The sequence below is a fragment of the Nansenia antarctica genome (assembly GCF_963989245.1).
Source record: "Nansenia antarctica genome assembly, chromosome: 4".
Lineage (NCBI taxonomy): Eukaryota > Metazoa > Chordata > Actinopteri > Argentiniformes > Microstomatidae > Nansenia > Nansenia antarctica.
In genome coordinates, this window is record NC_137689.1 from 57,113,073 (window position 1) to 57,129,263 (window position 16,191).

At 42.4% G+C, this 16,191-nt stretch overlaps 3 protein-coding genes across 3 annotated transcripts in view; all 3 read left to right on the forward strand.

Annotated features, from left to right (window-relative positions):
- Positions 1–1,337: 1,337 nt before the first annotated feature.
- On the forward strand, positions 1,338–7,443 carry LOC308156144 (leukemia inhibitory factor receptor-like; the record flags this gene model as incomplete). The annotated part of the gene is made up of 13 exons (XM_080529500.1): positions 1,338–1,541; positions 1,711–1,864; positions 2,207–2,428; positions 2,794–2,920; positions 3,147–3,283; positions 3,522–3,667; positions 3,810–3,963; positions 4,556–4,617; positions 4,734–4,983; positions 5,037–5,213; positions 5,407–5,508; positions 5,767–5,940; positions 7,382–7,443. 13 exons carry the CDS (start codon positions 1,338–1,340, stop codon positions 7,441–7,443), a joined length of 1,971 nt encoding a protein of 656 aa, XP_080385626.1.
- A 702-nt stretch (positions 7,444–8,145) lies between these two features.
- On the forward strand, positions 8,146–11,399 carry cfap53 (cilia and flagella associated protein 53; the record flags this gene model as incomplete). Its single annotated transcript, XM_080529501.1, has 8 exons — positions 8,146–8,223; positions 8,495–8,724; positions 9,176–9,349; positions 9,441–9,744; positions 10,010–10,228; positions 10,560–10,776; positions 10,909–11,011; positions 11,183–11,399. The coding sequence occupies 8 exons, from the start codon at positions 8,146–8,148 to the stop codon at positions 11,397–11,399; spliced, it is 1,542 nt and encodes a 513-aa protein (XP_080385627.1).
- Positions 11,400–13,909: 2,510 nt separating this feature from the next.
- Positions 13,910–16,191, forward strand: part of myo5b (myosin VB) — a gene marked incomplete at both ends in the record, with an annotated part of 57,894 nt that continues 55,612 nt past the window's right edge. Inside the window, one exon of the mRNA XM_080529502.1 lies at positions 13,910–13,936. Within this exon, the coding sequence (XP_080385628.1) occupies positions 13,910–13,936 (27 nt within the window). The remainder of the gene's footprint in view (positions 13,937–16,191) is intronic.

The window sequence follows — 16,191 nt, forward strand, 5'->3', positions numbered from 1 at the left end:
CCTCTTGAAACGTAAAACTCACGCCCCCCGCCGATCAGTATTCCTTGGAACATGACAGGCAAATCGTATTGAGACTGCTGGACTGCGATTTCAAGCCGTAGCGTAATGTAAGTGCTTTTCTGTGCGTCTCTGACAGTGGTTCTTATTTTGCAGATTGATGTGAACTTTTTAAACGTCTCATCTATAGCGCGCCCATGAAATGTGTTTGTGTCTTGTGTCTTATGTTTTGTGTTTTGTGTCTCAGATCGACTTATTTTATTTTTTTACTTATAAATATAACTTATAGGTATAATCAATGTTGGGGAAGCTACTCTGAAAATGTATTTAACTAAACGACCAATTACTTGGAAGAAGTTGAACTTCACTAAAGCGAAAGTGAAATATAATTTCTTGAGAGAAATATAGTTTGTCTAACTGAAGCTTCTATGAAAAAGTGGTTTACATCCAAAGGTGAAAGATAATCAGTATGTGACTGAAAGCGTGCGACTGAAAAACCGAGAGCGACAAGTGGCGCGTCTGATCGCATGGTCGGCAGATCAGTGGTTCGTAGGCTACCAGCTGGCCACATGAGGTGTCCTTGGGCAAGACACTGAACCCCAAATTGCTCCCAATGAGCGGGCCGGCGCCTTGCATGGTAGCTTGCCGCCGTTGGTGTGTGAATGTGTATGTGAATGGGTGAATGAAAGACCATTGTAAAGCGCTTTGATATACATAGTCAGTCCCTTTACCATTTAAGTGGGAGACCAAAAGGAAGAAAATACTAGGAGGCTTAATTAAATTGTACTGACTTTTTTAGAGTGGCTTCCACATGATTGTTTGATTGATTGACTTCTAAAGTAGGTAGGCTGTGTCAAAATATGACTCAGCTCTGCTGCTAGCTATGTATATACTGTATATTTCTCCTCAGATTTTTTATTGTATTTGAATTTTGTAACTTTTTTATTTTTTATTTGTTGTACGGCGACCTTGAGTGCCTTGAAAGGCGCCTTATAAAATAAATGTATTATTATTATTATTATTATTAAAATATTAAATCAGATATATAACATATATAGATTGAGAAATGTGATATGCACTATATTCACAGTCCAAACTGGAAAAGACCAAAGATGCTGTTCTTGATCAGTCACAGGAGACATTTATGTCATGAACAATTTTTCCCATAAACAGCCATCTTATCCTATGCAAGTGACATCATGTTCAGTTGGCTGTTGAGTGCTTCACTGTTCCTCATAAGCATCCAAGAAAAGAACTGCATAGATGGTGAGTCTATAAATTATCATTCATCAAGGGTTTATCCTAATTCAAAAAATCAGTGGGTTGATAATGGAGCAGTCATGCATACTGTAAAACAACATGTTCATGTAGCCCCAGGAGTGCTGCTGTCTGGACCACAGAATGTGATGGTGGAGAAGGACCCTTTGGCTTTTGACCAGATATCCATCACCTGGGAGGATGACCCATCGTCCTACAGACTACAGGACAAACTGATCTATTATGTGGAGGTTCTCTTAACAGACAACATGAAGGAAGTACATCATGTAAGTGTTAGAGGTAACAACACTTACCACAAATAGCCTTTTATCACAATTGAACACTATTGCATTGCAAGGTTGGCTAGTAAACAAATATAAAGTGCCTGGTTATGTTTGCACATTGCAAGGTTGTCTATTAAGCAAAATTAAAATGCCTGCTTCTGGGTGCACACAGGATGCTGTGGATGTGAGACCAGAGCAGACTGGAACTAAACATCATTGGCATTGGACCTCCCCTTTACCCTTAGAGTGCACCTCCCACTCAGTCAGGCTCCGCTCACAATACCGAAACCATACCAGTGAATGGAGCCATCTACAGACCATCACAGGCTAGTGTTTTTACATGTGTATATTACATGCTTTCACACAAAATAAACAGATATTGTGTATCTAGTAGGTTAACCATAGTCCCAAGAATTAATGTCACACAATAATCAAGGCATTGTTACAGAAACACCCAAACACACACAGTGACACACAGCAATGAACATACAGATACACCCTAGTCATACAGACAAACCCTAATCCATCGTCTAATTAAGCAACAATTACTACATATCTTCTTCATAAGTCCGTTGAGAAATCTTGAACACATTCAAACTCCATAAAGGAAATGGCTTTCATAGACAGATGTTTGACCCTCCCCTCTGTAACCCTCTCCTTCTTTGCAGGCTTTGTGCCACCAGAGTATCCATATGTTGTCCCAAGGGACAGAGTGGTCAAAGTCGGCAGCAACTTCACCTTCTGCTGCATTCTGGGGCCAAAGCACAGCCTTGGATACATGCAATATGACAAAACCAGATTTAACAAAACGGATCACATCAGTAACCAGACCTATGCCTTGAATGTGCACCTGAAGTCCCCTTCTCCTCCTACTTGCACTAATATCATCTGTAACTCAGTTTTCTATGGAGCCTGTGTTTTTGCTGGCTGTGAGTACAATGCCTTGTGATCCTCTTCCTTGCCAACCTTTGCCTGACAACTAAATGTCTTGGGTTTTATTTCAGTAATGAATATATACGGTCTTATAGATATAATATCACAAGTATGCTGTGATGTACAATATGATGTACATATGTACATATATATATACTGTATATGTACATATATGTACATATGATGTACACTGAAAATGTACTGGTAGCTTGTGATTTTCATGTAATCATCAAGAGAATCAATCAAGAGAATGTCATAGTCCATTGATGTGTATTTTTGTGATTACTGATTTGGGTGGTGTTCTAACTGTGCCCCCTCCCAGACCCCCCTGATGACAGGAAGCTTGAGTGTGAGACCCGGGACCTGGAGTCAGTGCAGTGTCACTGGGACATAGGGCGGGCCACACACCTGACAGCAGAGAGACGGACTATATATCACCTCAATGGAAGGTATACTGTAGTGTGGAACCATCTGCACACTAGACACACTAGACACAGATCCTTTTTGTCACCCAAAGCATCCAGGACGCATGTGAGGTCCAACCGGTTTACTTATCAGAACTGCTCAGTAGCATAGTCAGACAATAAGGGTTTTCAACAGGGACGAGACCTTTAACCAGGTCAGTTTCCTAATCCCTGGAGGTGACATTCTCTATCCGCATCCTTCACTTTTCAGAGCGTGTCCAAAAGAAACAACTCGACATTGCTCCCAACCAGTACAGGTGGATCAGGGGGAAAGGATTTGGACGTTGGTTGCTAAAAATCCACTGGGCAGACTGGAGCTCCGACACACAGCAAACCTGAATAAAAAAGGTACAGTGCTGTGACAGTAATTCCCCATACAGTGAAACATCTACTCCTCATATCTGCTGTACCACTCCTCTAACTCAGCCTGTTGTTTTGTAGGCCCCCAGAGGTTTCTTGCTTTGCTTTACTGCCTCTATTATCAGATGACACATACTGTAGATGCTATGATGAAATTATCTTGGTGAGCCTTGATTGTCTCGAATTCTGTAAGACATGGTTGAATGCTGTGTTATCCTTGTTCCAGTGCATATGGTGGCTCCCATGGAGGTCATGACATCAGGTGTGAATGCCAGAAATGCCCGTGTGCAGTGGCGCTGGGATAAGCCACAGTACAGTGCACTACCAATGGTATGCCAAGTAAAGCTGAACAGCAATGGGTACATTGACATGGTGAGTTAGAACACCTGCAATAGTTCACCCATTCACAGACTCGAGATTTTGGACAACCAAATTCCTCACTGGGAGATTGTAATGTCTAACACTAAGGTCTTGCACTCTGTCTAATGTCAAATGTCTTACACTCTGTTTATAGAGGAACTATTCTGGAATAGGTCTTCGGTCTGTAGTTGTACATGACCTGGCACCTGCTAAGACATACACAGCACAGGTGCAGTGTGGATCAGCACTGCACTTCTGGAAATGGGGTGACTGGAGCAAAAGGAGCACCTTCCAAACCCAAGAGGACAGTGAGTATCCATCCCAAACACACCTATAAATGATGAGCCTATAACACATTCCATCCCTGTACCAGATGGACCCAGAGACTCCAATTCAATTTAATTCAATTCAACATTTTCGCCATGTGCAGTGCACTAGGAACATGACTTGGTATTCTCCATGCTGAACAAGCTACAGTACATGCAACAACAAGATGACAACACATCTCAAAACAATACTCAAGACAATATATACAGTACCAATATGAGTGAATAGATATGCTGTACAACTTAGTGCAAGAACATGTAAAGTGCAAGGTGCAATGATCAGTAGTTATTGAGGAGGGCTATGGCTTTGGGGAAGAAACTGTTCAAGTGGCGTGATGTTTTTGGCCTGATGGCCCTGTAGCGCTGTCCAGAAGGGAGTAATTCAAACAAGCTGCGAGCTGGATGTGAGGGGTCAGCCCCGCCCAATCTTGTGTACTCTCTTCAATGATCTGAAGCAATGGAGGTCTATGACTGTCACAGACAGAGTGGCAGTCCTTCAAGTCCATGTCACCACAAGATGACAGCTTCTGCTACCGTCCCCTTTTTATGATGTCATGTGTTTATTTCCCCCCAGTTCCTGAAGCATTAGATGTGTGGAGGCAGATCAAGGGTGACCAAACCATTGTAGTATGGAAAGTACGTTTTTTTTAAGATGATATTGCTTTTATATTGATTATATTGCTCATATCAATCAAGACAGCAATAAGGTCAAATGTATTATATAATGTTATATACTTATTGTTCCTCTTCAGCCTCTCTCAGTGAGCCAGAGTCATGGGCAGATCAAGGACTATGTTGTGACCTGGGGAAGGTCCTCGGATAAGAAAGGGGAAAAGATCATCCATCCACCCCACCATAGCGTTCTGCTTAGTCTTGGAAATACCAGTGAAGAGCATGTTGTCACGGTTACAGCCCGGAACTCTAACTACAGCTCCCCCCCCTCGGTCATCACTGGTCCCAGGTTCCTCCCAGGTGAGAAGAGGAGAGGGACTTCTCCATTAAGTATTAATTAACAATTGGCAACAATGACATGTTTCAACTAACTTACACTTCAGACAGAGTGATAAGCTCCATTAACGTGACTGGCAGCAATGGTGGGTTTGACCTGTCCTGGTCCGCTAGCCCCAACGCTACCAGTGGCTATGTGGTGGACTGGTGTCCTACATACAGTGAATGCAGTGTGGGTTGGATGAAGCAACCAGCTGGTGTAACACAGGCCAGAATCCAATCAGGTGAGGGAAGGTCCAACGGTATGATCAGTATGATCACCGTAACTCACTTAACTGTCACTTAACAATAACTAAAGATAGTTTTAGGAGAACCGAAACATTTTCAAAAATGCTTGCGTGTTTAGAGTTTGGTCCATGAAGAATATGTATCTTTAACCCACATGTCCTTGTCTTTGTCTCTATTTCTCACTCACAGCTAGCTTTAAAGAGGGGGTGAAGTACACGCTATCCATCTATGCATGCACTCAAGGGACCTCTCAGATACTAGAGAGGAGGGAGGGCTACGTGAAAGAGTGCTGTAAGAATCCACTCCTCTGACTTGGTGTTAGCCAGAATTCTTCATTAACAGTTTGGAGAGAAGTTTACATTAGAGTTCACATCCATTTACACATTAGAAGTATACATTCAAAGCAGTCTTTGTACACAGTATACGGGTAGAGTAATAGGTTGTCAATAGTGTTGTCTAACCTGGAAAGTATTGTATCTGTCCCCCTGCATCTCACTCTCCTCCCTAATGTGTTTGACCCATCCTTCTCTACCTTTTCCCTGCCCTTAGTACCAAATGGAAAGATTCCCAAGGTGATAGCAACACAAGTTAGTTCATCAGATGTTCAGATTTCCTGGACTGGTATTCCCCCGAAGAATCAGAGGGCGTTCATTCGTGGTTACATCATCTACTATATTGATGACTCCCATCCTTCCAACACAAGTCTTTTCAACGTTAGTACAGGTATGACATCACACTTGAGAAGGTGAAGTGCAAAAAGGACTTCCGACCAGTTTGATAATGAATTGATTATCTAAAATCGTCCTCACCACTCTCCCTCTCATCACTTTCTTTCAAAACTATTTTTGTAATGATGCTAGACCCTGAGGCCAGGACCTTGACAGTGAGAAACCTGAATATCAGCTCCTACACATTCACGGTGAAAGCACTCACATCAGTAGGGGAGGGTGGCGAGAACTCCATCACCTGCCAGATGAACCTGCTGAGTATGTCCTATTCACTCGAAGTACATTTGTATTGCTCTTCTAGTCATAATGAAACCGAGAATAATTATTAAAAGATTATGAAAACTAACCTTCTGACTCCCTTCAACAGTTGATCAGCTGATCATGGTGGTCCTCGTTTCCCTGGGTGTCGCTGCCTGTTTCCTCTCTACGGCCACCGTGTTATGCTACACGAACAGGAAATTGTAGGGGAAATGTTTGATTATTATTGAAATTATTCTTATTTATTTTGGAGATTCCATGTGAAATTATGTCTAACTACCGTAAGTCCCATTTTCTAATGTTAGCCGTTTGAGGAGTAATACTTAATCCATCAACCCATTGCTCACTGGTATGACATGTAATAGATAAGGTATTCAACACTCTGGATAGACAGCACCACTGTACAATTGGCACATACAAGTTTAATTTTCTTCTATTCTTCCTTCCTATAGTGTGAAAGAGAAGTGCTATCCTGATATCCCAGAGCCAAAATGGAGGGATGATTGGTTAACACCAGTGGTGGGTCCACACTTAACACTCTCTTCTGCTGTGTTATAAAGCTACTGGATACAGGACTCTCAATGTTTTTACTCTTCTCCTACCAATGCTCCTCAAAGTTGTTGCCAGCTTTATAGCAATACTATTACGGTATTCATTCTTTCTTTGTATTTTTTTCGGATCGCTAATAGCTGCTAGAGTTGCTATACATAATCCATAAAGAGAGCAATAGTGTTAATGTATCCATATTATGGTTTTATGGATACTGATTTCACTGGATTTCTCTTCACCTGTTTTCTAGGGAGAAAATGCCCGTCAAATCCTCCATGAGGATATCTGTCCTCACAGTAAAATGTATATTGTTGGGGGTGACTCCGAGCAGTCTGATGAAGATGTAGAGAATGATGATGGAGGCCAGGAGGAAGGCATCCTCCTCAACACAGACTCAGAGATTCTACCTCACAGATACATCAACCAGCCCCTGAACATGAGCCCTCCAGCACCCTATACCTCCCTCCCTCCCCACACAACCTCCCTCCCCACTCCATTCAATGCAATCACAGAAATCATTAACCCCTCATACAACTCGGAGGGACAGTCTGAGGGATACCAGCCCCATGTAAGGTTTTTCTCTCACCTTTATCCTGAACCTAATAATGCCACCTCGTATATGCCCTCAGGCTTGGAGAAAGACTTCAGGGGTTACAAGCCCCAGTGTAAAAAGGAAAGCATCTCTCCATGAGCAGAGTCTTTCAGTCCGATTAGCTCCATACACTTCTTGCTGTCAGATTCATGAACTTTATCTACTCAGAGCACACAATGTATTTTGCATGTCAGTCACCCTCTGAGCTGTAGGGACTTCCAGTGAATGATTGGTTTGATTTACCTTGAATTATTTTGTGGGACAACGGTTTATTCAATCTGCTTAGCTAACTAGATTCACACAACCCTCACGAGTTGGAAATCTACTGCACTGTGCTTTATTATCACCAAAATACCTGTCTGAGTCAATAATAATAATAATAATAACTTTTTATTTGTATGGTGCTTTTCCCGCAAACGTGGCAGCTCAAAAGTGCAATGATCTTACTGGCAAATTATTAAACACTATATTTCGTGATTATGCAGGGTTAAATAACACCTACATAAATAGCACTGTTGTCTGGACTGGGTCACTTTTGTATATGTTTTGATACTGGTGACTTGAAATGTGAACATCCTCCAGAAGGGGTCGCTACATTCGTGTCTGTTGTGGCCCTTTGCGTCAGCGTGTTTGCGGTTGTTATGGTAATATTTAAATAGTTCAATCAACAAACATAGGTTAGGTCTAGACGAGTCAGGAAAGTCCGTGTGAAACAACTCTGAAAGCTAAAGTAATGCAAAGTCATTAGAAGAAAGGGGACAGTTAATATTAATTAATATTTAATATAGTTAATATTCCAAAATGTTAGCCGGTGTCGGTGAGAGAACCAAGACACGGTGTCGCGAGGTCACGGGACCAACGCCGCATTCAGTTGCTGTGGTAAGTAATCTGTCAGCTATGAAACACACCAAGCGAATAATGGTCTTTTTGCTCTACAAAAAAACAGCCTAAACTTACCGGTACCCTTACTGTTGTTTAATCAGGCAGGCAGGCTAAACATATTTATTTATGGATGCGTTTTTTCCTTGTAAATAGCAGGAATAACTAAACAAAACGAAACAGAGGCCTATTGAAATGTACCTATTCCCTGAAAACATATCCCATCCCTACCCTAAGCCATGATTGCTAAACATTCACAAACATATCCCAGAGGGCGCGGTTCCCATCATCCAGACCTCCAGACTACCTTATTCTGGAGAGAAGGAAACACGATGCAGCCCGGGATAAGGTGTTGGAGTTCACCAAGTATCAGGACACCTGCGACCTGAAGACGCGCTGGGAAAAGAGCTCTGACCGCCGCATTGTGTTAGGGACCATCCAGAGGCGGGTCCATGATGCCATGGAGCAGTATCAGATGAGCATTGATGAGAGGAGGGAAAGGTCTGTGACTTGAATCTATTTTAGTCAGAGATATTGGTGACTTGATTATTTTATTGTATGCATCATGCCTGTGGACATACAGCCCAAATTTGGTGCAGTTATGATCATTATTCCCAGAGATAGGCTACATGTGATAAAGCAGATGGTGCCCCTTTTGTAGAATCCAACATTTTCAATATTTTGGGGGTTTTGGGGGAGGATCCAAATATCATCCAAATAAACTACTGTTGCAGTAAAATATTTGTCTACAACCATCCATTTAATAAAATAGACATATCAAAGATATGAAAAAACATGGTTGTGCTTTGTTATACCTCGGGGGCAGGTATCTAAAAAACGAAGGCCCTTTGAAGGCTTTAGTTCCTCTACTATTTGTTGACGGTCATGGTAATCCAATCAAATTTGGTATTGCAACTTGCCTCTGCCCTGTCTATCATCCTATCCCTCTCAGGCTGCGTGATTTGCTGGAAGTAGAGGAGAAGGAACTCCTGAGGGAGCTGGAGACCAAGAAGGAGACAGTGCTGGAGAGACAAGCCAAGATGCGAGAGAGAGCTCGGTCACTACGGGAGAGAAGGGAGAGTGACAGGCAGCAAGTTGTTGCAGACAAGCTAGACCAGCTGTTCAGGTAGAACAACACACTTCACAACCACACAGAGGGGTATTTTAGTTAGAAGCTCTATACAAGTTGGTGATCTATAACAATGGCATTGTTTCAGAGAGCAGAGTGAGGAGCTGCGTTCTGCACAGACGAGGCACAGACAGGACGAGGTTTGTGCAGAGCGGGCTGCACAGCTACGCACGCGGCAGGAGGTGCGGCGGCAGGAGCAGGAGGAGGAGCAGCTCTATGCTTACCTGTGGGAGAGCGACAGGCAAGCTAAGGAGGAGCGGGAGGGCCAGGCAGCGCAGAGGCAGCGCCAGAATAACCTCCAGCAGCTGGCCTACCTGCGTGTTCAGATGGAGAGCTCAGAGCAGCAGAGACAGCAAGCCAAGCAGCTCAAAGAAGAGGAGGCCCAGCTACTGGTGATCAGCATTTTTTGCACCACATTAATCCTAACCCTAACCCTTCTGTATGTGTAATGTGTACATTATGGAGTGTATGGATTACCATTATCTATTTGTTTCTGGCTCATGATCTCTAACTGATCCCTCTCTCTCTGTGTGTGTGTGTGTGTGTGTGTGTGTGTGTGTGTGTGTGTGTCTGTGTGTGTCTGTGTGTGTGCGTGTGTGTGTGTGTGTGTGTGTGTGTGTGTGTGTGTGTGTGTGTGTGCACGTGTGCGTGTGTCAGCGGGAGCAGAGAGAGATGCAGCGTCTGGAGGAGCAGCGAATGTGTCGACAGAAGCTCCAGGGCCAGGAGAGCCGGCGTAGGCAGTTGGACCACTCTCTGCAGCTGAAGATGAAGCGTCTGGCCAGGGAGCAGCAGGATGAGCTGGCCCTGGACATGAGCATCCTGGAACAGCTGTTGACAGGGGAGAAGGATGAGAAACAGGGAGCCATTCTGAGGAAGGTGGGATTGTGAAAGCGTACTATTGTAGCATTTCCTCTTATTTAGCTATCGTCACAACTTGTTGAGAAAATCTGTACCTGGAACTCCATCCACAAATACGGAATAACATTTTGCCTATCAAGCATAATTGTGCAAGTAGTTTGTCATACTTACCACCTCCACGTGCACCTCAAACCTCTCTCACAGAGCAGCACCAGTCAGAGAGAAAATCTTGAGAAATTGATTGAGACCAAAGAGGACAACTGTGTGTGTGTGTGTGTGTGTGTGTGTGTGTGTGTGTGTGTGTGTGTGTGTGTGTGTGGTTGTGTGTGTGTGTGTGTTTGTTTCACAGCTTGAGCTGCGAGAGGAGCAGAGTAGGTACCGACAGTACCTGGCCAATGAGCTTGTGGAACAGAAGAGACAGGAGGCAGAGACAGAACTGTTGATCGAGGCAGAGCTTAAGCAGACCTGGGCTCGCAGGGTGGAGCAATGTCGTCTGGAGCGGGAGGCTAGGGATAGGCTGATGAAGAACGTGATGGACACACGCCGTTTGCAGATCCAGGAGAAATGTAAGCGGGAAAAGGGAGCTGTCTGCAGATCTGTCACTTATGTTTCCTGTATACAATGAAATGTTTATATAACCAATCTGTGTGTGTGTGTGTGTGTGTGTGTGTGTGTGTGTGTGTTTATTGAATCTTTAGTGGATGTCAACATGCAGAAACAAGCCCAGCTGGCCAAGGAAAGAGATGAGCTGAATAAAACCATACAGGAGAACAAACTGCTGGATGAGGAGGAGAAAAATCGGTACGCAAAGTACACTCATGTATTATGACATGCATCATGCACACGCGCACACACATACACACACACACACACACACACACACACACACACACACACACACACACACACACACACACACACAGAAAAAGTGTAATCTTCAAAATCATAGATATCTCTGCTTTCTCCTTGTAGTCTAAGACAGGCCTGTCTGGAGTACCAGGGGGACCTGCTGGCCCAGATGATGCACCAACAGCAGCTTTGTGATGAGGAGAGGGTTCAGACAGAGCAGGAGCACCAGCAGGGTCTGGTTTACAAGGAGCAGTATAACAGGAAGATGCAGGAAATCCTCTCTCGACCTACCTCACACACCAGAGCTGTCCACCCCTTCAGAAGAAAAGAGGCCTTCTGATGGGCTGGCTCTGTGGAGGACACACACGCGCGCACACACACACACACACACACACACACACACACACACACACACACGCACACGCACACACACACTTCACAAACACATATCTCTGGCACTACTCTAATCTCTTACACCTATTGTATGGAAGATTTGCTATCTCTGATAATGACATTAAATGCAAATAAAATATCTTTACACATGATTTACAGGAAGTTACAGGAAGTTATTTTCTTAATTAACTTTTCCCAAGTAGAACAGAAAGTTGCAATAATTTGTTTTGTATTCACTTATTTTAGGATCATCTTAATAGTAACATAAGAGTACATAAGAGTCTTAGGAAAGGAGTGTCAAATTTCCGGATTTAATTGCACCGTAATCTTACACCGTACACAAACATTGTTGGGTAATTTAGGGATAATATGCATGAAGTATTTCATTGTGCTCTTGTGTGTGTTTACAGACAATTACAAAAATCTGGTTTGTCAAGCAAAATTGCAATTAGAATTGGATTGAAAACATTTTGTATCACCCAACTTGAATGACTGGATTTTTGTGGTGGTGTTGTGCTCAAATAGACACTTGAACCGACTTGACTGGTCAGTCTGACTAACTGAACAATAGTGTTAGTGGCATAATCAGAAAACACCCAGTCAAAGTGTTGAGTCATGTTAAATACCTCAATCCTGTCTCCAAAGTCGACCCACTGTCTTAGCTCCAACATTGGGATCGTCTGTTGAGTAATTGAGTAACTACTGTACCTATGCTGTTTCTGCGAAATGAGGCATGTATTCACAGCTCTCCAAATGGATTGCACAGGAAATATTTCAACAGCACTGGCAAAATGTTTGTCTGTCATAGCAACCAGTATGTTATTTATTTCATAATAACAGTGACCGTTTTCCTGTTCATGTGTATGGTTGTAGCCTACCTTATCAGTACATATTAAAAATACATATTCTTATGGTGACATGGAAACCACAGATTAATTCCTCTGTCTTTTGAATCGTTATAGTAGGTCTATATATAGGAGGCCTTTTGTTTGTGCCAATTGTTTGTCCAATTCTCTGGTAGCTTGGCAGGTAGAGTCAGTCAACACCCCATACCTGCAGAAGGAGTGGTTAGGGAGTGGAACCAGAGCCTGCCTGATGAACTAATTGTTGAAGAAAAAGAAATATTTTCTGTCTACTGCTCAGGCAGGTTTGAAATATTGCTCAAGCCAAGCTTTGACTCCCAGACATTGACAAGAATGTCTTTGGAACAGTCTGATCATGGAATAATCGCTGCTGCCTCTGAATAGTGTAACATAAAGCTCAACTGCATATATCTAAGGAATTACCATTCAAGCGCTTAAGAAGATGCTGATCGATTATGAACTGTACTGCAAGGTATGATACAGTACTTCCACATTATAGCCTATTTATTATAGCTTCCTGGCTTGATTTTGTGATTGTGTTGATTAACCCTTACTGCTTTGGGTGTAATGCAGAGGGGACTTAAACATAGTTAAATAAAACAACCATTATGAACTATAATGGTTTGCTAACATAGCCTATAGATAGAGCTTTCTAAGAATCATAAAAGGTAATCAAATAGGTAAGGTATTTAATTAAACACTTAAGTAGGAATTGCTTTGTAATTGCATGGAGTTGAGACGTTTGTGTTATGTTATGTTATGTTATGTTATTTGTGTTGTGTTGCATGGAGTTGAGACGTTTGTGTTTACTCCTACTGACGAAGGAGTAAAGTAATGTATTGGGCTACATACGTTAACATGTTAATACAATGTTGTATACACACGTACAGGACAATTTAATGCAAACATTTTTTAAAGTGTTTTTTCCCCATATAGTCTGGACTTCAGACAACCTATTGTTACGGAAATTACACAGGGTTAATGGTCCAATTGTAGGCTATATGGAAAGTGATCGCTAAACCTGTCTCAAATGACAAGTTCTTTTTGAGCGTGTAGTGCACCGCTGAACCAGACGGTGTCTTGTGCTGCAAAGTCAGCGAGTGCAATCCTCCATGCGGTAAATCCACCGTCAGTCAACAGACACTGGGGTCCATGGAGACAACAGCGAGGAAGTACAGGACAGCTGTGGTTTTTCCAACAATTGTACAGTCTTTTGCCTAATTAATTGTGCACTTTAATTGCAATTTGCACTTAAATGGTAGGCTTCTAACTCAGCCTTTTGGGGACGTGGGATATTTGTGGATTTTAAGCGGGATGGAGCAAAACTGAGTTGTTCGACAACTCAATTATCTACGGGAAGACACCTGCCGTGACCGGGAGAAGCTCGGAAGTGGCCAACGAACACATTTACTCAACTATGGACAACACTATTCTGGAATATCTTGACCAAGAAAACTGGTTAAACTTGTAATTTGATGAAAAAAGTATTTTTGAATTATCGACAATTATGATATAGTACAGTGTGGTTATTAGGGTAATCATTCATGTTCCCGTGGTTTCGGTGATACGCGGAGTGCTCGTGTTGTGTTGGACCATGTCCGTAAACGAATTATTCACAAAGGTAAGTGTCAGACCAAAGCCAGTTGAGTTGTTGGTAAATGTCCCGTTCGTTCATTATTCTCTCCGTGATCAAAGTCAGTAATGTGTTTATGTGCGTAGTTTTACTAAAATAGTTGACTTACTTACTTGAATACTGTTACAGTATTATTCCAAAACAGGTGTATGTATGTACATAATGACCAGCCCGAGCGCCATCGCAGTGCTGCTCAGGATGTGTTATTGCAGCCTGACAGGTGCACGAGAAAGTTAGTTTCGGCCAGGTATCGTTGTTCTGTTTCTGCATTGCCTTCGGTTTGATGATATCGTTATGATGGCTTGAAAAATGAAAAATAATAGGCCTACTATATAGGATTGTTTCCTCAAAGTCTGTAATAACATTCATTTTTGGTAAAGTGAGGAGTGAGCTAAAATCTTTCATACATTTTTACTGTAACACATGTTCAGAAGTTGCTTTCTGAAGACAGAGAAAATGAGGCGTGGTAATGCATAATTGTGTGAATAATCTATTTCTGGAGGTAGCTTTATGCAGTAACACACATTATGCAACACTGGTTTGCCAAACACGAAGGCCCCACACTTGGATGAACATCAAACAATAACTTGAGCTGACATCAATACACAAATGTGGTCCTTTCAGAATTTCTGCACTTAACTTAAGAAGCCTTTCATTTTCTGCACTTCAACCATTGTATGTGTCTCTGACTACCCTTGATTTTCTTTGAGATTGAATGAAGCATCTCCTATTATTCAAAATCAGAGACTGAGTCTAGGTTATACGCCATGGTATATTCCGTAGATTGTGTGAATATGTTTTCAATGTCTCTAATGTAATTAGAGAAAATGGTTCATATGATTAGCCTACATTTAGTTCCATATATTTGTTATTATAAGTATTTGTCCCTTTGTATGCATCGATTCAGTGTGGCTCTAGTTTAAAATGCCATATCATTGCCATATCGTCTGTCATGTTTACATAACTTGACTGAAATATAGGATTGAAAACAGAATCCGGTTAAACACATTATTGCCTTTTATCCCCCACCCCAGTCCACATGACCCCAGTCCCAGTCTAGATTCACATGGGCAAATGCTAAGTGGGATGCTTGAGATGACCCAACTCTGACGTCACCCTATTGAAGTTGAGATATAAAACATTTTCGGTAAGGGTTCAGGATCCCACTTAGCATCTACCTTGTCACATTCTGCTGTTCAAAACATAGATAGCTAGATGGTGTAATGTTGTTGTTGTTCTGTACGAATCTTGATTCAAGAGTGTTTAGACTCAGCTTTTTTAGGGGAATTTGCAACTTTTTTCTAGATGGCCTAGATGTTTAGGTCATGGATGCATTAAGCCTACTTTTTTACATTGTTACATAGGTGTGTGAGTATCACTTGACAGTTCCAATTTACATTGTTGTTCTACTAGGCTATTCTCGTCTGCATACGGTACTTCCCTATTTCTTTCATTTGGTAATGCAGCCATGTCAGTATTGGGGTGGGGGGTGGTAGTGTATGGGTGTATCGTGATACCTATCGTATCGTGAGGTCCTTGCCAATATCCAGCCCTACTTATCAGTCCTAATCTTTTTGTGTTCTGGTTCATAGTTTAAACACCTTTTCATATTCTTCCCATCTGGTCCACCCCTCACACCCTCTCCTGCTCCCAACATGAATTACATCCTAGTAATGAATTACCGGTACATCCTAATAATCCAGAATTAAGGCAGCGAGACAAATCCTACAAGTCCATATGTTATTGTGTTGGAAGTCGAAAACCAGCTGTCACATGAATTCTTCTTTATCCCACTGGTGTTACGCCTGAGACAAAGCCAGTGTATTATGCACACACATCATTTTCTGATTGTCCATGCATAGTCTGAATACACTTCCAAACATTTGTCCTCCTCACACTGCCATCCATGTACAGTATGAACTCATCTACACAGTCACGTTCTCAGCAAGTCTCAAATTCGAGTTACCCACATTGCCTAATGTGTAGTTGATGTAGTAGATTTTGTTATAGCATTAAAGTCCTAATTATCCCCTGACTGTGTTTGGTCTGCTGCTGGAATGTTGTTTCTTTGTGTTTAGTCAGGCTGTGGTCCTTGTAGAGCAGGATTATCTTGAGTCTCTATTAACCCCTTAGCCCCCACATTTGGGTTGGGGGGGGAGGGGGGGGGGAGGGGTGACTAGGCCTATCACTTAAACCTGCCCTCCCTCTATTCAGAGGCTCGAGTGGATTCTCAGATCAATGAC